We start from the raw sequence: 21,825 nt of genomic DNA on the forward strand, positions 1-21,825 counted from the left end.
TTAAGACTTCCATGATGTGAAAGTTCCTACACAGGATTTTATGAACTGTTTAGTCAGCAGTTATTCCAAGGTCCCACTGTTTCAAAAACTTGCATAGAGTCATTGAGATGTGCAGCACAGAAATAGCACGGTCCAACTTGTCCAGACCAGATTTTCTAAATTAATTTAGTCCTATTTACCCGCTTTTGGCCCATATCCCTTTCAAACCTATTCACATATCCATCCTGATGCATTTTAAATGTTGTAATTGTGGCAGCCTCCACCACTTCCTCTGGCAGCTCATTGCAAACACACACCACCTTCTCCATGGATAAGTTGCCCCTTAGATCCCCTTCAAATCTTTCCCCTGTCATCTCAAAACTCTGCCTTCTAGTTGTGGCAATCCCCACTCCAGAGAAAAGACCTTGCCTATTTACCGTATTCTTGCCCCTTGTGATTTTATAAACCTCTATAAGGTCATCCCTCTGCCTCCGGTGCTCCAGGGAAAATAACCTCAGCCCATTCAGCCTCACCCTTTAGCTCAAACCCTCCAACCCTGGTAACATCCTTATAAATCTTTTCTGAATTCTTTCAAGTTTCACAACATTGTTCCTGTAGCAGGAGACTAGAACTGCACACCAACTACATGTTGAATCTCTCGCACAGCATTTGAAGATTAGAGAAGCCAGGCATCAACTTCTGGATCTCTATATTTAATGAGGCATATGTGATCTGGAGACGTAGCTGTCCCGTTTACACTGCAATAATGCTGAATCTGTTTTTCCTTCGACAAAGCGACACAGTGACTCTGTTGTTAGCACTGCTGCCTCAGTGCCAGACACCCAGGTTTGATTCCAGCCTCGAATGACTGTTTGTGTAGAGTTTGCACATTCTCCCTATGTCTGTGTGGGCTTCTTCCCACCGTCCAAAGATGTGCAGGTCTAATGGATTGGCTGTGCTAAATTGCCATGGTGTCCAGGGATGTGTGGACAAGGGGGATTAGCCATGGGAAATGCAGGGTTACAGGATTATGGTATGGGGTGGGTGCATGTGGGAATCTTTTCAGAGGGTGGTGTGGACTCAATGGGCCAAATGGCCTGCTTCCACACTGTAGGGATTCTATGATTCTAAAATCTGCCCCCTTTAATGTTTTTTCCATAATCCTCTTCCTTGAAATATTCTGCGTCAGCCTCTGATTTTTAACCCTTTCCTCCTCTCTTCCTCCCTCCCATTCTTCTTTCTTACCCTTCTACTTCAACTCCCTTTCACATTCCAATACTTTTACTCAATCCCTTCCCTCATACACCATCCTCCCTCATCATTTCTTCCTCCAGCATCCTGATCCTCTGATCACCTTGCCTGACGTCACGCGTCTTGGGAGGTTATTAAATAAATCATTGAAAATATACACTGGAACACAAAACAAAATTGACTAGGCACAGAAATTTCTCAGATCCACTCTTATTTCATGTACAATATCTTGCTGCAAATGTGGCAGAAACTCCATTTTGGTACATATAGACTAGAGGGTTTCCAACTTATCTTGCAAACCAATACTTGTCAGGTAGGAGCAGATCTCAGGAATTTTCTTCAAAATGTGTAAAGTAAGATAAATTTAATGAGAAGATTATGTTGAGAAAGGGAAGTGACACTATTTTCAACACTAAGTTTCAACTTTTATTGATACTGGTACAGAACATTTTATTACAAACTTAGTAATTAAGAACAATCATCAGGAAGTGCAAAATTCTACTTTGCATTGTTATGGAAAAATAAACTTTGAATTGTAAAATACTGTGTATTAAATTAGTTTATGCTGTTGAATTAACTTCAACAATAAGATGCTAAGAGTTGCAGTTATGACCACACGAATGGTGACATTGTACCACTGAAATAATTCTAGAATTGCACCAATATATTCTGAATTCAAGTGAAGCATCCCAAAAAATCCCTGCAGTGACATTTGCTGATACCTGTATCTAATACAGTATTCTTGGTACACAAAAATATGACATTTGGAATATAACTGAGCAGAACTTTACAAAATAACAAACTGCTAGTGTCAAAGGTATACGTCTTGGCATTTTTGAAACTATAGCAGCAGCTAAAATTACTTGTGGTTTTTTGAAAAGACAAGTTAGGTTGAGGGGACAGTTTTTAGATTATGAAATGGAAAGGTAATTTAACTTCGAGACACCATTACCATTCAAAATAAAGAGGTTTAATGCAAATGCTAGGGGATTCCTATATTGGTGACATTTATAAAAACAAAACCATGAGTCAGAAATTCATTTTGTAATGAAAAAAAGACATATTTTCTTCACAATTGGTAATCTGAGAAGGAAACTGCACTCTCGGGATTTGCACGGATCAAATCATTTCATTAATACCATTAACTATGAGAAAAGCAGATTTCCTCCCATTCTCATTAAAAATGGATCTTCAAAACCTTTCTGGATGTTATGATTTCAAGTACTAAGACATTCTAATTTTTAATTTAACTATTTATTCTTCAGTTTTAGTCTATTCTCATTTACCTTTATTTATCTTTTACTAATCTGTTCTATCATCTGTTGCAATTTATTTCATCATTTTCCTTTCAATTCCTTCTTGTTTCTTTTCTTTTCCCTTATTTTTATCCTGTCTCATATATTCCCTCCAGCATTTAAAGTACGAGTTATTCATTGTCTTGTATTACTTTTCCCTTTTTTTGATCTGTTTGCTTTCAGTCTCATTTTCATATACAACGATCAAAGAAATGAGGCATGTTGAAATAAAGGGAGGAAGTCAGTCATGAATACGAAACTATAAAAGAGAGAGAAAATCAAAGAGAATGAAAAAAGGAAAGGAAAACCTAATAAGGAGAAAGCAGAACAGTTAGAAGGCAACAAAACCTTAAGAGTGCACGAGAAAGCCATTCAGTGCTGTGCTGGCTTTTGGCAACAGCAGTCCAAAATTAATTTCTCTGCCTTACCACTTTGCCATAGCTCTGTACCTTCCTCTGCTTAAAATCTTTACCTACTTTTCTCTTAGAAAATGGAATTATGTTTGCTACAAATACTTACTGCAGCAAAATATAATATCTCCCAACAATTTTTTACATTAATAAATTTTTCTGAACCTGTTTGGTTGTGATGATGTTGAATTGATGGCATAGCTAATTGATTCTCTAGCAGGCCAGGGTTTGAAAAATGAAAGGAGCAAATTATAGCAGATGCTGGAATCTGTACTGAAAGCAAAAAAGTGCTGGAGTTCACAATAGGTCGGCAGCATCCATGGGGAGAAAGCAAGCTAACGTTTTGAGCCCAGATGACTCTTCATCAGAGTTGATGTTAAGTGTGGAGGGGGCAGCATTTATGCAATAGTGCAGGTTGGGAGGTGGGGATAGAGTCCTGGGAGAGAAAGGATGTTGATAGTTCAGCTTAAATGATTGGAATGTGAGAATCGCAGAACAATGGTGTGTCTAATTGCCAGACTGGAAAGAACAGACAGTCCAACTGAGATGGGGAGAGAGGAGAGAACACTTGGTGACAGAGAGTGTAACAGAGAAAGTAAACCTAAAAAAAAGGGAAGGAATGGGAGTGAGTTCACAGTTTGAACGTGTTGAACTTGATAAGTCCAGAAGGCTGTGAAGTGCCTAGTCTGAAGATGAGACGTCATTCCTCCGGTTTGCGCTGTGATTCACTGGAGCACTGTATCATGCCGAGGACAGACACATGGGGAGAAAACTTGACCTGCTGTGATCTCCAGCATTTTTTATTTTGTAAAATGAAAGCTTTGTGACTATTTTTAATCATTGGAACTTTAATCTATTCATGTTTTTTTCCAGTGCAACTGGGCCAGTCTGCTGTAGACATGTACCTTTAATTTCTGTAACTATTCACTAGAGACACATAGTTCTGTTGTCACACAACTGAGAAGGATAAAGGGGCTTCAGGTTTTTGTGTTGCTGTATGGGTATGAAAAGCAATCAAATATGGTAATGGAATATTGGCCTTCAACACAATGAGGAATATAATGTGGAGGAAGTGATGCTTCAGTTGTACAGAATCTTCATCAGATTCCAACAAAGTTCTGAATCCCAGGAAAAATACATTAATTGTGGAAGGGGTACAGTGCATATAGACAAAGGATACTACTATATCTTAAAGGACTAATTTCAGAAAGCAGACTTGGCTTATAATTCATTGATTTTGATGGACAACTTATTGGAGGTATTGAAAATAATTACGGAACTTAAGGGGCAACTTTTTCATGCAGAGGGTGGTGCGTGCATAGAACGAGCTGTCAGAGTACGTGGTGGATGCTGGTACAATTACAACATTTTAAAGGCATCTGGATGGGTACATGAAAAGGAAGGGTTGAGAGGCTTATGGGCTAAATGCTGGTAAATAGGACTGTGATTAATTTACGATATCTGGTCAGCATAGACAAGTTGGACCAAAGGGTCTTTTTCTGTTGTGTATGACTGTATGACTCTACAGCTTGATATGGTAGATGCAATGAAACCATTTGCTCTAGCATGGAATCCAAAACTAGTTGCCATAATTAGGAAGATTGTTTCCAGCTGGATTAGTGAATTCTAAAACTACATCTCCTTCAAAATGTGAGCAATACTGTTGAATTTATATTTTCAAGATTATTTTTGATAGATTGTAGTTAGTTACGTGTATCAAAGGATTGGAATAAAGGCAGATGAGTCAAAATGTGGTACATAGCAACGTAATTTAATAGATTGTTGGAATAAACTCAAGGGGTTGAATGATCTATTTCCGCTCGTTTCAAAGTGCAGTGCAAACTAAATCCAGATAATAGCTCCAATTAGCAATACAGGTAATTAAATCAATCATGTAAAGCAGCATTTAAAAACCAATCTCCTCTATAATTATTGTAGAAGTAATTGAAGGGGGAAAGAAAAGTATCGATGGAATGGTAACATTGCACACATTTAACTTAATTCATATAGCTACAATGTGGAGGTGCCAGTGCTGGACTGGGTGGACAAAGTCACAAGTCACACAACATCAATTTATAATCCAACAGGATTATTTGAAATCACAAGCTTTTGGAACACTGCTGATTCCTTCCACTTCATCTGATGAAGGAACAGCACTCTGAAAGCTTGTGATTACAACTGAACCTGTTGGACTATAAATTAGTGTCGTGTGACTTCTGACTTAATTCAGATAGGACAAACAGATCAGAGGCCATTCTTAAGATTATTCTTCCAGCACAATAATGTTTCTGTGACAGTAGATAAACCCTTCAACCAATCTCTTGACTTCCAGAATTAGAAATATGAAAAAAAGAGATGACATCTGTTGAGAGTCACGCAGTTGCCGAAGAATCCATTCATTCTTATGTTGATCATTATCCCTGTAAAACAATGTATATCTGACTTGTCCAAGAGACATCTTCCCTTCCGGTATGTTCCTCACACTGTTTGCATTCATTTCAGAGGTTTGAAATTACCTGTTCCACACCTACGCCACTTGTCTTATTTCAAACACAAATAGCCACAATTAAAGTCAATTAAGTCTCTTCGACTTGATTCAGCCTTCCCAAATGACAGATTAAAAACTGAAACTTGGGAATTGTTCATTTGGACAAGCTGGCTTTGCCTTCTACCACATCAGCTACAGTTCTTCCCTCTCCCAACTCTGCCAGAAATGTTCTATGCTCCTGAAAATATTGATTCTTTGTTCCAGAATCATTGAGCATCCTCCATTATCTCATTCGAGATATTTATTTGTCATATATTCAGGTTGTCTGCCTATCTGACCTCCCACAGTTATCAAGGATGAATCCATTAACCCTCACCCACTCAAAACGTAGACACACACACTTTCCAGCAGGTGTCAGTACATACCAAGCATGGATTCAGACAGTTTTTCCCACTGATGCAAACTGCTGCACTCCTAATGCCTTGTCGACTAAGATCATTAACACTGCACAAAATGGGGAATGAAACTGAAGCCATAGCACCTTTGGCCTTTATGAAAACAATCACGAGACCCCTCCTTAGTTTGTATGATTCAACAATAAAAATCTATTACAGACCTGAGTCAGAAAAACAGTTTCTAAGAATGCCCTGGAACTAATCTGAAGGATCTGTACTTTACTCTGCTTTCAACAATGACACACAGACAGGAATTGCAGCACCTTGTGTATGGATTTAATATGGGTGGATTTTCCTGTGTCATTTTATTGAATCAAATGAAAGACTGCAGCTACCAACAGTCAACTTTCATTGTTGGCATGTTCAAATAATTAATCAAAAATGTTTTGTGCATCTAATGCATTTCTAAAAATAACATTCAGTATAATATAGTCACTCATTCACTTTTAGAATTGACAATAAATACCATTTGTTCTTGGAGAAGGCTGTCATTTTTCTCTCCCTTGTTTGAAAGATTAAGAAAAATCAATTGACAACAATTTTAATACACTTCCATAATAACGTTTCCTTCTTTATAATTTACATCCTTTAGTCTCAAGAACAGCATATTATACTAATAATGCGATCCCTGAGTGCAGCTTGAAGCAAGTTCCCGACAGGAACACAGGTTGTGTGATAGGGAACTAACAGTGCTGTCATGACTTACTCAGCCACTTTCTGTTCCAAAGTGCCTTCCTGCTGGGAATGCAGCAGTGCTGAGATTACCCTGAGGAAAGCCTATCCCACATGTCACAGAAAGTAAAAACGTTCAGCAGAAAGTTAACCTGGTTAGCCTAAATGTCCTGTTGTGGCTGCTCACTGAGTTATATAGCAGAAGCTAGGCAATCAGCCACCGATTGCTCACAACTGTGGGTGAACGGGAGGGCAAAGATTTATAGGAATGGAAAACTGTGGAGGACAGGGAGAAAAAAAATTCACATTTATGTCTTAATCCTAATATTCCACATAAAAGTGTGGTCAACTTGTTTAAAAGAAAAGTAAATAAGCTGAAATCACCTGCATTATTTCTAAGAATACAATTGCACTGAATGATGGTAGAATTATTAATCAAGCTGGAACAAAGAATGTTGACTGCTTCTTTCCTCCAGATGCTGCCTGGCTTGCTGTGTTCTTCCAACCTCCTGTTTATCTACCTTGGATTCCAGCATCCGCAGGTTTTTTGTCTGGAACAAATAAAAGCAGCTTTCCAAACACACACTTACAGTCACACACCTGCACATTCACATGCACACACAAACACACAGCTAGATTTTGCAACCACAAATCAGACAGACCACCAACCACCCATTGCTACGTGAACATAAAACGTTTTGATGTTTTGTTGGAAACATAACATCATCACAACAGTCTCTGAAATTACAGAAGACAAGCAGACATGCAAATCAGTGGCCTGACTGCCTAATTCCTAATGAACAAGATTTTGAGCTGGGAAATGACCCAATCATGTAATCTTTGTGACCTATTTCATTTCTCAGGCACTGGGCCTTTAGAGGGGGTGGGTGTTTGTGGCATTAGATGCAGTGACACAAGGGTAGAAGAAATAGTCCTGACAATGGGTCCATGCTTCAATGTAACAGCAGATTATTCTGGGGAAGGTGGCAACATCAGCATGTGATTTTAAAAAAAGATCATCTTAGATATGTTTTGGGCCAACAACAAACAAAGGACTGTAGCTGTGACTGACTTCCTGTTGGCAGCATTACCCTCTGCCAGAAAGACAATAAGTGGCCATCTGATTCTTGGTTGGATAGACTGAGATGGTGAGAGCAGAGACAGGAGTGAGCAGATTACTCATTTTCTATTTCACCTTGCTCATCCTGCGAAAAACATAAGATCCAGGTAATACATGCATTCACACTCACACAAATACATAAATAGAGACTGCACACAGACAAACACAAATATACAATGAACACACATTTGCACAGACATTCAATCGGATGCACTTGTTGAGAAATACATACAAACATTAATATATGGAACACCATGAAGCATTAAAGATACTGTGCATTTTAAAGCATGGCAGTTGCTAGGCTGCAGTACGATTTAATCAAACATTTACATCCATACTGCCCCAGAAACCTGCAGGATCTGTGAAGTATGCTTTCATTTCCATTCAACTTTGTTCTCCATTCCTTTCTTTTTTTTACTGTGCATTGAATGAAAAGCTGTTAAATCTCAAGTTCAAACTGGAAGGAGCTGACTTTCCATTGGTTAACGTCAGAGTTGAGCATAGTACGCTCTGTGAAGGTTACGTGACCTTTTGCATCAACGAGGATGACTGTGTTTGTCCTGACAATGAAATAAATCAAACCTTTCAATGAACTTAAAAGAACTTTGAAGTTAAAAGAGAAACAAAAATATAAAACAGAAAGGGAACAAATGTCGCAAAGAAAAACAACATAAAATGGAACGAAGTTCCATCCAATGATCACCGAAGTACTGAGTGCCTTTCTTACTGTAGCAGGTCGAAAAATGTATGAAGGGATGTAGATTAAACAAATGAGAGTTAACACTTTGAGGGCTATGCAGTCCATTAGCGAAAGAAATAAAACTACAACAGCTTTCTGATTCACTACAGCTGTAGCCATCGAAATACTTGATGGTTTCATGGTTTCTTCTTTACATGTAGTTTGTTATTCATCTCGAACCAACCACAAAAATTGGGGTTGTATATTTTACAGGATGGTAGATTTTCAACAGACTTGTACAAAATAATCCCTAAAAGTTTGATTATTGAGATATTCAGTTGAGTATTCAGCAGGCCACAGCAGAGAACCTGCTGGGGAGAATGCAACACTCAGATCAAATGAGGAAGCAGTAAAAGATTTGTATGCATATACGCTCAAGCAGTCTCATTCCAATGAAAACTGTGTGTGTGTGTGCGCGCACGCATACACTCTATTACTTTCTGAGTACGATGTCTCAAAAGTAAATTGCAATCTTCTAGGAGAATGGAGGGTACCAGCTGGTTGAAAGAGTTCAATCTGATGGAGGGTACCAGCTGGTTGAAAGAGTTCAATCTGATGGTTCTTCTTTAATCCAAAAACAATGTGCTATGGTACGGATGTATTATTATTTAGCTTTTATACCACTGGTGAAACAGAATAATGCTGACTCCAACTCAAAATGAGAAACTTACCGGGTGCCATAAGAGGAAGTGCGGACAAACAATGCTGATATCTCCTTTAGTATTGGCCGAATGAAATCTTGACCCTGCTCCTCTATATCAGGAGCTGGCAACTGGCTGGTACAAAAATGATAAAAATCTGTTATCAAACAGTGGAGCACCTAATTATGTTGTCAATCTACTTAGATTTGCTTAGAATCATCTGGCATAAATCAATAGTTTTTTTTGTCCTCAAACTTTAACAGAATGAGATGTTTCATCTTTAAGACCTAATTAAGTAATCTTTCGACTGGGCAAGAGTTCCTGATGCAGCATGGCACTGTACTGCACTCCCAAAGAGCCTTAATTTGAGTTGCATTCTTGACTAATATCGAATTCAAAAGTGCTCATCAACTGAAAATCAGTGCTGAGAATATAGATGGAATGATATAATAAAAGTGAGCAAAAAACTTAAAATCATCATAATGCTGGCAAATGTCAGATCAATAGAACTCATCCTCAGATATTTAAAAGATTTGTAAATACGTTGGTTTAACACCAGTGTTACATTCTTTATTTTACATGAATTGACAGTATGAAGACAGTGCACAAAAAAAAGCAATACCAGTGCATTTCTACATTAATTTCATTGAGTGAACTTCTGTTGTGCGCTTTTTAACTTTGGAGATCACAATATTATTTAGCCAATTGATAACTTAACAATGTGCTTGAAGTCAGAAACCAATAGCTTTTAAATGTTAACACAGCGTGGAGCTGGTGGAACACAGCAGGCCAGGCAGCATTAGAGGAGCAGGAAAGTTGACGTTTTGGGTCCGAAGTGTCCCAACCGGAAACATCAGCTCTCCTGCTCCTCTAATGCTGCCTGGCCAGCTGTGTTCCTCCAGCTCCATGCTGCGTTATCTCTGACTCCAGTATTGGCAGTTCTTACTATTTCTGAGCATTTGAATGTTAGCCTAGCTTATACAGGTCCATGTTCTGCAATAATGTTTAAAATTATAATGTTGGAACTGGAAGTGAACAGGTGGCGAAATTTAGGGAAGAAGAGAGAACGCTTACTCAGATTCAAAGGAAAGGCTCTCATCTAGACTCCAAAACAAAACTAAATAGTAATGGAATGTGAGGCTGGATGAACACAGCAGGCCCAGCAGCATCTCAGGAGCACAAAAGCTGACGTTTCGGGCCTAGACCCTTCATCAGAGAGGGGGATGGGGTGAGGGTTCTGGAATAAATAGGGAGAGAGGGGGAGGCGGACCGAAGATGGAGAGAAAAGAAGATAGGTGGAGAGGAGAGTATAGGTGGGGAGGTAGGGAGGGGATAGGTCAGTCCAGGCCAGACGGACAGGTCAAGGAGGCGGGATGAGGTTAGTAGGTAGGAGATGGGGGTGCGGCTTGGGGTGGGAGGAAGGGATGGGTGAGAGGAAGAACAGGTTAGGGAGGCAGAGACAGGTTGGACTGGTTTTGGGATGCAGTGGGTGGAGGGGAAGAGCTGGGCTGGTTGTGTGGTGCAGAGGGGGAGGGGACGAACTGGGCTGGTTTTGGGATGTGGTGGGGGAAGGGGAGATTTTGAAGCTGGTGAAGTCCACATTGATACTATTGAGCTACAGGGTTCCCAAGCGGAATATGAGTTGCTGTTCCTGCAACCTTCGGGTGGCATCATTGTGGCACTGCAGGAGGCCCATGATGGACATGTCATCTAAAGAATGGGAGGGGGAGTGAAAATGGTTGCGACTGGGAGGTGCAGTTGTTTATTGCGAACCGAGCGGAGGTGTTCTGCAAAGCGGTCCCCAAGCCTCCGCTTGGTTTCCCCAATGTAGAGGTAGCCACACCGGGTACAATGGATACAGTATACCACATTGGCAGATGTGCAGGTGAACCTCTGCTTAATGTGGAAAGTCATCTTGGGGCCTGGGATAGGGGTGAGGGAGGAGGTGTGGGGGCAAGTGTAGCATTTCCTGCGGTTGCAGGGGAAGGTGCCGGGTGTGGTGGGGTTGGAGGGCAGTGTGGAGCGAACAAGGGAGTCACGGAGAGAGTGGTCTCTCCGGAAAGCAGACAGGGGTGGGGATGGAAAAATGTCTTGGGTAGTGGGGTCGGATTGTAGATGGCGATAGTGTCGGAGGATGATGCGTTGTATCCGGAGGTTGGTGGGGTGGTGTGTGAGAACGAGGGGGATCCTCTTTGGGTGGTTGTGGCGGGGGCGGGGTGTGAGGGATGTGTTGCGGGAAATGTGGGAGACGCGGTCAAGGGTGTTCTCGACCACTGTGGGGAGAAAGTTGCGGTCCTTGAAGAACGTGGACATCTGGGATGTGCGGGAGTGGAATGCCTCATCGTGGGAGCAGATGCGGCAGAGGTGGAGGAATTGGGAATAGGGGATGGAATTTTTGCAGGAGGGTGGGTGGGAGGAAGTGTATTCTAGGTAGCCGTAGGAGTCGGTGGGCTTGAAATGGACATCAGTTACAAGCTGGTTTGGGGTGGGTTCAGTTACATGGAAAATTATGGAAACATTTAAAGGGGGACAATGGTTTTGCAGTGGTTGTTAAAGTTTCCAGAGCAAGTAATAGGCTCAGGAATCTGACTTCAGACACAGCAGATGAGGGGGGCGACTATGAGAAGGGGGGGGGGCAGTCAATACAGAACTGAGCGTGTTGTACTTGAAGACACAAAGTACTTCAAACAAGGTAAATGAGCACAGATTGAAATTTACAGGTACGATGTTGTGGGTCTCACAGAGATGTGGCTGCAAGGGGATTATGTCTGGGAACTAGATATCCAAGGACACATCCTATCAAAGTGACAAGCAGATGGGCAGAGGTGATGGGGTTGTCTTGTTAGTAAGAAATAAAATTAAATTGATAATAAGAAGTCCAAAGATGTAGAATCTGTGTGGGTAGAGTTGAGGAACCGCAAAGGCAAAAAAAACCCTAAAGAAAATAAATCAGGAGATATAAAAGGTATGTAAGAAAAGCACTATTACAATCATCAAAGGGGTCTTCAAATGAGGAGGTCTGGGAAAACCAGGTTGATAGAGGATCTCATCAAGAAAAGCAATTTGTGAAATGTCTATGAGATGGTTTTTGGGGCAGCTTGTGGTGAAGCCTACAAGGCAATTCTGAATGTGGTGATGTATAATGAGGCAGACATGATTAGGGGAAAGTGACCCTAATACGTTAGGATTCACCCTGCAATCTGAGAGGGACAAGATGGAATCAGATGTAATGGTATTACAATAGGCATGAGGGAGGAGCTGGCCAGAAGTGAATGGAAGGGGAGCCTGACTGGAAGACAGTGAAGCAGCAATGGCAGGGGTTCCTGGAGGTAATTCAGGAGGCATAGTTGGAATTCATCGCAAGGAAGATGAAACATATTAAGGGAGGGCAAGGCAACCATGGATGACAAAGGAAGTCATGTATAGAAAGCATAAAAGCAAAAGAAAAAGCTTACAATGTGGTGAAGATTAGTATGAAACCTCACAATTGGGAAGCCTTTAAAAACCCAGCAAATGATAACTAAAGAAGCAATAGAGGGGAGCCAGTTACATAATAGAAGATTGCAAGTTTTTTTTTAGGTATCTTAAAAGTAAGACAGAGGAAATAATGGATATTGGGCTGTTGGAAAATGAAGCTAGAGCAGTAGTAATACAGCTTCATCAAGGGGAAGTCATGCTTGACAAATCTGTTAGAGCTCGCAGAGGAAGTAACGAGTAAGTTAAACAAAAGAGAGCAAGCGGACGTAATGTATTTGGATTTCCAGAAGACCTTAGACAAGGTGTTGCAAAGAAAGCTATTGTATAGAAAGAGCCCATGGTGTTATGGCCAAGGTACTGGTACGAATAGAAGGTTAGCTGACCGGCAAAAGTCAAGGAATAGGGATGAAAAAAAGGGGTCCTTTTCAGGATGGCAGCTGGTGACTTGTGGAGTTCTGCAGGAGTATTGGAACTACAAGTGCTCACATTGAACTTTAACAATCTGGAAAAAGGAGCTGAGGGCATTGTTGTTAAGTTTGCAGATGGCACAAAGATAGGTGGAAGGGCAGGTGGTGTTGAGGAAGTGGGAAGGCTGTAGAGGACTTGGACAGGCTAGGAAACTGGGCAAAGAAGTGGCAGATGAAATATAATGTGGGGAAGTGTGAGGGGTTATGCATTTTCTCAGGAAGAATAGAGGAGCAGACCATTTTCTGAGAGGAGAAAGGGGAAATATAATACAGGAAAGTGTGAGGCTATGCACTTTGGCTGGAAGAATAGAGGCTTGGAATATTGTCTAAAATATTTATTTTAGATATAATATTTCTAGAATATTTCTAAAAGGGGAAAGGCTTTGGAAAGCTGAAGTATGAAAGGGTTCTCTTAAGGTTGACATGGAGATTCAGTTGGAAGTTAGGAAGGCAAATGCAATGTTAGCATTCATTTCAATAAGGCTAGAATACAAGCGCAGAAATGTATTGCTGAGGTTGTATAAGGCTTTGGTAAGAAAACATGTGGAATATTGTGAGCAGGTTTGGGCACCATGTCTACAAATGTACTAGCATTGCAGGGATCCTCAGGATGATCCTGGGAATGAAGGACTTGTCCTATGAGCAGTGGTTAAGGACTCTGGATCAATACCTCCTGGAGTTTAGAAGAATGAGGGGTGATCTGATTGAAACTTACAGAATATTGAGAGGTCTGGATACAGTAGATGTGGAGATGATGTTTCTACTCGTAGGAGAGACTCGGACCTGAGGGCACAGCCTTGGAGTAAAGGGATGGCCTTTCACAACTGAGAGGAGGAGGAATTTCTTTAGCCATAGGGTGGTTAATTTGTGGAATTCATTTCTGCAGTGGGCTGTCAAGGCCAAGTTGTTAAGACAGAGATAGATTCGTTCTTGTTTGGTAAAGGGATCAGGTTTGCAGGGAGAATGCAGTTGAAAAACAGATCAGCCATGATCGAATGATACAGCAGACTCAACGGGCCCACAGCCAATTGTGCTGCAATACCTTATGGTCTTATTAGTGTTGGAAAGAACTTTACACGTGTCAATAACTCTCATGTACCTCACCCAGATAATGACTGTTCCATTGGACAGCCTTATCCATGATCACTATTCTGTGACAGAGATCAACACAGCTGAGTCTAATTCTGGTCAGCCCCAATGGTCACATGCATTTTTCAGACACCAATGAAAATACAATCAGATGGGAAAGCAAAGACTGATGTTTCTGTTTACAGGCCATGTGTGCTAAGGCTAGTTTTGAAGCCCTTTTGTTGTGCTGGCTGACAACTCATGGTCCAAGTTAAGTCTTCTATTTTCTTTTAATTCAAACTATAAGTGGTAGTGCTGTATCAAGCCAGCCATTTGAGCAGTTACTATTTCACTTTTGATATTTGCATATTTAAACCAGCTTTAACACAAACATTGCCATTAGTACTTACAACTCGTCATTGTTCAACACATTGATGAGTTCTTGCACCAAATTCTCTTGCGAAAGTTCATTGCTTTGTTTAATTGTATCTGTGAAAAGTTTTTTTCCATGAACAAGTTTTTTCCATGGAGTATCAAGAAGGCTGTTCGAAAGCCCATAAATGCCTAGAGGTATTAAAAGAAAAGTAACAATGAAAAAGATTCCATGAGCCTGACTGAATGCAGAAGCTTTGGGTATCACCAAAGACCCTTTGCTGACTCAAACAGAAAGTCAACGTTCCTGACAGCTACACTTCTGGATCCTGGAACCAGTTATGAGTGAGTTACTGGCTCGTCAATGAAACCATAACAGAAATGTGACTTGATCAGTGCAACAATACTTTTGATAGTCAGCATGGCTTTGTCAGAGGGAGGTCTTGCCTCACAAATCTAATGGAAATTTGAGGAGGTGACCAAGCGCCTGGATAACGGTGGGATAGTTGATGCAATTTATGTGGATTTCAGTGCAGTCTTTGACAAAATCCCAAAAAGATAACTGATAAAGAAGGCAGAAGCTCAATGGATCCAGGGTAACTTAAGTTGGATCCAAATTTGGCTCAGTGACAGAAGTCATGGGTTGTGGTAGAATGCTGTTTGTGTGACTGGAGCCTGGTGAGCAGTGGTATACCACAGGGATCAGTGCTCGGTTCCTTATTGTTTGTGATATTCATAAATGATGTATATGAGAATGTGGTAGGGGATAATAAGTCACTTTGCTGATGACAAAGAGATTGGCTGGGCAGTTGTCAGTGAGGAAAAAGGCATTCGATTACAGGCAGATACAAATGGATTGGTCGGACGGGCAGATGGAATTTAATCCTGATAAATGTGTGGTGGTGCCCTTTAGAACAAAGAACGAGATAAAGAGAGTACTCAATGAATGGCAGACACTAGGAAGCTTAGAGGAACAGAGGGATCGTGGGGTGCTTGCCCACAGATCTCTGAAGGTGGCAGGGCTGGTTAATTGTGCAGTTAAGAAGACATATGAGACGCTTGACTTTATCATCTGTGGCTAGATTATAAGAGCAGGGATGTCATGATGCAGTTGTACAGAAGCCTGGTTAGACCACAGCTGGAGTACTGTGTGCAGTTCTAGTCACCTCAGTGTTGAAAGGACATGATTGTACTGGACAGAGTGCAAAGGAGATTCACCAGGATGTTGCTGGGATGGAGCATTTTAGCTAGATAACAGGTCTAATAAGCTCAGGTTGTCTTCTTCGGATTGGAGAAGGTTTGGGGGTAAGCTGATCAAGGGGTATAGGATGAAAAAAAGAAATGGGCAAGGCGAATAGAAAGCAGCAGTTCCCTCCTTAGTCAAAGGGTCAATAAGAAGAAGCATCATTTTAAAGTGAAAGGCAGGAGGCTTAGAGGAGAATTTACGAAATACTTTTTCACCCAGAGCTTGGTGGGTGTCTGAACTGCACTGTCTAGGGGTGCGCTTGAGGCAGGAAACCTCACAATCTTTCAATAGGTACTTGGATGAGCACTTGAAGAGTAAAAATTCAAGACTATTGGTCTAGTGTGAGAAAGTGGGATTAGGTGGCTGTATATTTTTGGTGGTACAGATGCGATACCCAAGGCTCTCTTCTGCACTGTATGCTTCTATGATTCACAGTTACCTGGTCACCAAGAAGAATAGGTCACCTCTACATTATCAGCAAATGGCACTAGCACAGAAGATTTTGGTGAGTTAATTTTCAATGTAGGGATCAGATCCTGACAGCCAGATTAGTTCCAGGTTCTGCTCTATGCCTTTATTGCTACACTGATGCAATATCTAAATCTTAATCTTCCCCCTCAATTAGTCTGGAGGTGAATTTGATGCCTAACTAGTAGTGTTGAGCTTTGGAACAGAACACAAAATGTCTGTTGCAGCAGGTGCATCAAAAAAATGGGGTTCTCTTGCTGCCTTACACAAGAAAGGAAGCAAAACTTTGGAGGGTCAGAAGCCTTAAGGCTCACATAAGTGGTGAAAGGACAAGCCAAACGGCATTGTGTCTCATTGGGAAATCCCTGCAGGGGAAAAAATTGCCTGAGTTAAAAAATCTTTGCAGTTCCCTGCATTGAACCTGACACAGCTATGTGTTAATATCCAACAGAGTTCCTGGGTTTGGAGACTGCAAATTAAAACATTATCATATGGCACTCTCTGGCCCATTAACAAGATCCAAAAGGAGCTTACTGGGCAGCTTATCAGAGACAAATGAATTCCTGATGCCCCATCTTTATGCTGCCTTCCAAAAGTGTATATAATACCAGAAATGTTAGAGTCATATCATTTAGTACAGAAACAGACCTTTCAGCCCAACTTGTCAGTGCTGACCAGTTTTCCTAAACTGAACTAGTCCAATTTGCCTGTGTTTGGCTCATGTCCCTCTAAATCTATCCTATCCATGTACCTGTCCAAATATCTTTCAATGTTAGACTTGTACTAACGTCGACCACTTCCTTTTGTGGCTAGTTCCACATATGTACCACCCTCTGTTGAAAAAGTTGCCCCTCAGGACCCTTTTAAATCTTTCCTCTCTCACCTGAATCTGAAGCCCTCCAGTTTTGGACTCCCCTACCAAGCGGAGAAAACCTTGGCTATTTACCATATCTACGCCCCTCATGATTTTATAAAAACCTCTATAAGATCACTCCTCAGCCTCCTACTTTTTAAGGGAAAAAAAGTCCCAGCCTATTCTGCCTCACCTTATAACTTGAGTCCCCCAATCTTGGTAAAATCCCTGCAAATGTTTTCTGTGCTCTCTCTGTTTAATGACATCCTTCTTATAGCAGGGTGATTAGAATTGTAAGCAGTTCTCTTAATGTGGCCTTACCAACGTCTTGTACAGATGTTACATGACGTCTCAACTCCTGTACTCAACGCTCTGACTGATGAAGGCAACCATACCAACTGCCTGCTTCACTACACCATCTACCTGTGGTACCACTTTCAAGGAACTATGTATTTGCACCCTAGATCTCTTTGTTTGACAACCCTCGCTCCCAGGGCCCTACCATTAATACTGCAAGTCCTGACCTGGTTTGTCTCACAAAAATGCAAGCCCTCCTTCAAGTAAGCATTTAGCCTCTTGATTCATCCATCTCTGGTCATTATGGCACAATGCCTTCCTAAAATGTACTGAAATATACAAGACCTACACAAGTATTAAAATAATCACGTTTTCTGTAGTTTAAAATGTTGTGGGTAACTGCAGTTGTCTGGTACCTTACACAAATCTCAGCCCTTACTGCACTGAATATAGGCTGTGTCCAAGGGACTACTTACCTTGAGGAACATTATAAACAAGTCACTTTTCTTCTAATTTCTTGATGAATCTACTTTCCAATGATGCTTTCAGGGGCATGAACTGTGATGATCATTTACCCACTCCAGCTCAACAAGTGATGAGATTAATTACATTAAAACTATCATTAGTCTAGACATATTAGAAACATTGCCACAGACTACAGATCAGAATCAGGGCATTACTGGAACATCAGTTTCAAAATCACATGGCACAGAACTGTTTAGAACAGAGAACATTATAGCACAGTACAGGCCCTTCGGCCCTCGATGTTGTGCCAACCTGTCATACCAATCTGAAGCCCATCTAACCTACACTATTCCATGTACGTCCATATGCTTGTCCAATGACGACTTAAATGTACTCAAAATTGGCGAATCTACTACCATTGCAGGCAAAGCATTCCATTCGCTTACTACTCTCTGAGTAAAGAAACTACCTCTGACATCTGTCCTATATCTTTCACCCCTCAATTTAAAGCTTGCCCTCAAGCTCGCCATCACCATCCTGGGGAAAAAGGCTCTCCCTATCCAACCTATCTAACCCTCTGATTATCTTATATGCCTCAATTAAGTCACTTCTCAACCTTCTCTCTAACGAAAACTGCCTCAACTCCCTCAGCCTTTCCTCATAAAACCTTCCCTCCACAACAGGCAACATCCTAGTAAATCTCCTCTGCACCCTTTCTAAAGCTTCCACATCCTTCTTATAATGTGGTGACCAGAACTGTACACAATGCTCCAAGTGCGGCCGCACCAGAGTTTTGTACAGCTTCACCATAACCTCTTGGTTCCGGAACTCGATCCCTCTATTAATAAAAGCTAAAACACTGTATTTCTTCTTAACAGCCCTGTCAACCTGGGTGGCAACTTTCAAGGATCTCTGTATATGGACACCGAGATCTCTCTGCTCATCTACACTACCAAGAATCTTACCATTAGCCCAGTGCTTTGCATTCCGGTTATTCCTACCGAAGTGCATCACCTCACACTTGTCCGCATTAAACTCCATTTTCGATCTCTCAGCCCAGCTCTGCAGCTTATCTATGTCTCTCTGTAACCTACAACATCCTTCGTCACTATCCACAACTCCACTGCCCTTAGTGTCGTCTGCAAATTTACTAACCCATCCTTCTACGCCCTCATCCAGGTCGTTTCTAAAAATGACAAACAGCAGTGGACCCAACACCGACCCTTGCGGTACACCACTAGTAACTGGTCTCAAGGATGAACATTTCTCATCAACTACCACCCTTTGTCTTCTTTCAGCAAGCCAATTTCTGATCCCAACTGCTATATCTCCCACAATTCCATTCCTCCGCATTTTGTACAATAGTCTACTGTGGGGAACCTTATCGAACGCCTTGCTGAAATCCATATACACCACATCAACCGGTTTACTCTCATTTACCTGTTTGGTCATCTTTTCAAAGAACTCAATAAGGTTTGTGAGGCACGACCGACCCTTCACAAAACCGTGCTGACTATCCCTAATCAGTTTATTCTTTTCTAGATGATTATCAATCCTATCTCTTGTAACCTTTTCCAACACTTTATTGACAACGGAAGTAAGGCTCACTGGTCTTTAATTAGCAGGGTTGACTCTATTCCCCTTCTTGTACAGGGGAACCACATTAGCTATCCTCCAGTCTTCTGGCACTATTCCTGTGGTCTATGACGAGTTAATTTAGAGGGTAACTTTTTGGTACAGGGTAGTCCAGAACAGGATTACAGTCCTGAATAGATCAGCTGTGACTGGTAAGCTTGTCCAAAGCTGGCTTTCAGTTTTAATCTGTGTAAGCAAGTGCTGCTGTTTTGATAACTTGTATACGAAGCTCTATGGTGTGGGTCAGAATGACAGCCAGCTTCTGCCAAGTACTAATGTTTTAATTAGATATATATAGTTGGACAGAAAATTCCAATAATTTTGTAAGGTTTGAAATTGTGCAGATTTCAGAGAGGAGAAATATAATTCTGAAAGGATCAATTTCTGCATTTTGTACCTGCCCATGCCCACCATTTAAGAAAGTTAATTTTAGAAACAAATTCAAATTTCAAACCTGGTTCCAGTGTTTTGGGCTCCTGGCCACTTTTATTTCCATAGTAACACATCGTATCTCCTTTGATATCGCTGTAAGAAAATATGATGAGTCTAAGATCTTGCTCTGCTGAGGGTTTAAGATAACAATACACAACTTAAAAGGGTGTCTCCTTTTCGAGTGCACCATGACAGACCTACTGCCAAGCCCGCCTCCACACCTGACAGCCTCTGTACTCATTCTGGGATTTCTTGGCTCAACTTGCAGGGAACTTTACCACGGAGTTGGGAAATACCCTGACACTGAACCTACGACCTGGGAATGAAAATACCGACACAGCTGACCAGCATTTTTTCATGCTTCTAGCATTAACTGCCAAGCCAGTAAAAATAATTTACTTCCCATGAGAAGCTCTTCTTTTGATATTTACTCAGGCAGGTACATTGAATGGCAAAGCGTTACAAGTCACAACAAAGGTAGGTGAAAAGTGCAACATTCATAATGACTAGAATTCGTATTAAAATTTGTCTTTTATATTCAAGCTGGACTATAAGAAAGGTAGGAACCCATAACTCTAAGAAGAAATGTAGATTCATAGATATTAGTCATTAGAACTACTTAAAAAAAATAGGGGTTGCACAGAGTACTGTTGGAGCAAGAGCCTGCTCCATTAGTCAAAAAGATCATAACTCATCTGGTTGTGGTGTCAGTTCCACTTTCCTGACTGGCCTCCATAACTTGGACTTGCTCATCTCTCAAGAATATATCTAACTCATCCTTGAAGAAATTTAAAGACCCAGCCTCCATTATCTTCTGGGGATGAGAACTGTGCACTCTAATGACACTGAGAGAAAACAAAATCCTCTAACCTTGGACATGAAAGGCGTCCTGTTATTCTTAAACTCTGCCTCCTAGTTTCAATTTCCTCTAAAAGATGAGCACCTCCTGGCATCCTCCCTATCAAGTCCTCTCAGGAGCTTATATTTTTCATTCAGACTGCTACTTATGCTTCGAAACTCCAGAGGATACAGGCCTAACCTATGCAACCTTTATCTATAAGATAAACCCTTCATCCTACGAAAGAGGTGAGAGAAACTTCTCCAAACTGCTTTATTTTCTCAACTAAGGAGGCCAAAAATGTATACTGGATTTTGACCTAGTGACAGCAAAGGAAGGACAATATATTTCCAAGTCAGTTTGGGACAGGGTCAGAAGGGGAACTTGCAGGTGGTGGTGTTTCAGGCTGTGGCCGAACCAAAGTTCTGTACAGCTCCAACATGACCTCCTTATTCTTATAATCTATACCACTGACAGAGAGTACATTTCCCAGGCTTCCATTTTTTTGTTTTACATTATCAATATCTCAGGCTCACTTTTTACAGATCAATGCTAACTTGGTTACTTTTTTCCCTATTCAGTTGCAGGATCAATTTGTAGTCTTTTTGTCTTCTGCTGTTCTAATATTTTTACTCTGGTTGTTCTTCTTCTGTGAAGTCTTCCCCTTTAGTCCCATTCTTGGAGACCAATTATTCAATTGTTAAGGTCCATGAGAAATATCCTTCCTCTTCTTTGTGCTGCCCACACTGAATCTTGTGTGCTTGCCTTCTCATTTAAACACGTCTGCTGATTGGTACACCAAGGAAGTAGCATGAAGAATCTATCAGTTTCTTCACAAAAGATGGAATAATATTTAATTTTTTTGTTTGAATTATCACACGATGCAGAATTGGAAATCTATCACTGTTCCTTCAGGGTCACTGGGTCAGATTCTGGAATTCCATCCATAAGGGTATTGTGGATCTACTGACAGAAAATTGACTTCAGCAGTTCAAGAAGGCAGCTTGTCACCACCTTCTTAAGGGCAACTGGGCATGGCCAATAAGAGTTGGCCCAAACAGTGATGCCCATGAATGGAAAAAAAAACTCAGAAGGGAAAAACAGTAAAACATGCGAATGAACACAGTCTGGTCCAACTTTTCTTGTAAACTTCATTA

The 21,825-nt window shown here is 41.0% G+C and overlaps 1 protein-coding gene across 7 annotated transcripts in view; it reads right to left on the bottom strand.

Moving 5' to 3' along the window:
• Nucleotides 1-1,655: 1,655 nt before the first annotated feature.
• tango2 (transport and golgi organization 2 homolog (Drosophila)) overlaps nt 1,656-21,825 on the bottom strand; it is a 151,135-nt gene continuing 130,965 nt past the window's right edge. For 6 of the 7 annotated variants that reach the window (XM_048556324.2, XM_059654917.1, XM_059654912.1 and 3 more), the window contains 4 exons: nt 19,853-19,923; nt 14,473-14,626; nt 9,081-9,185; nt 1,656-8,230 (listed from right to left, as the gene is read on the bottom strand). In XM_048556324.2, the coding sequence (XP_048412281.1) occupies nt 8,110-8,230; nt 9,081-9,185; nt 14,473-14,626; nt 19,853-19,923 (451 nt within the window). In that variant the 3' untranslated portion in view covers nt 1,656-8,109. The remainder of the gene's footprint in view (nt 8,231-9,080; nt 9,186-14,472; nt 14,627-19,852; nt 19,924-21,825) is intronic. The other variant, XM_059654916.1, reaches the window with a different exon arrangement.

This window comes from Stegostoma tigrinum, chromosome 26 (assembly GCF_030684315.1).
Source record: "Stegostoma tigrinum isolate sSteTig4 chromosome 26, sSteTig4.hap1, whole genome shotgun sequence".
Classification (NCBI taxonomy): Eukaryota; Metazoa; Chordata; class Chondrichthyes; order Orectolobiformes; family Stegostomatidae; genus Stegostoma; species Stegostoma tigrinum.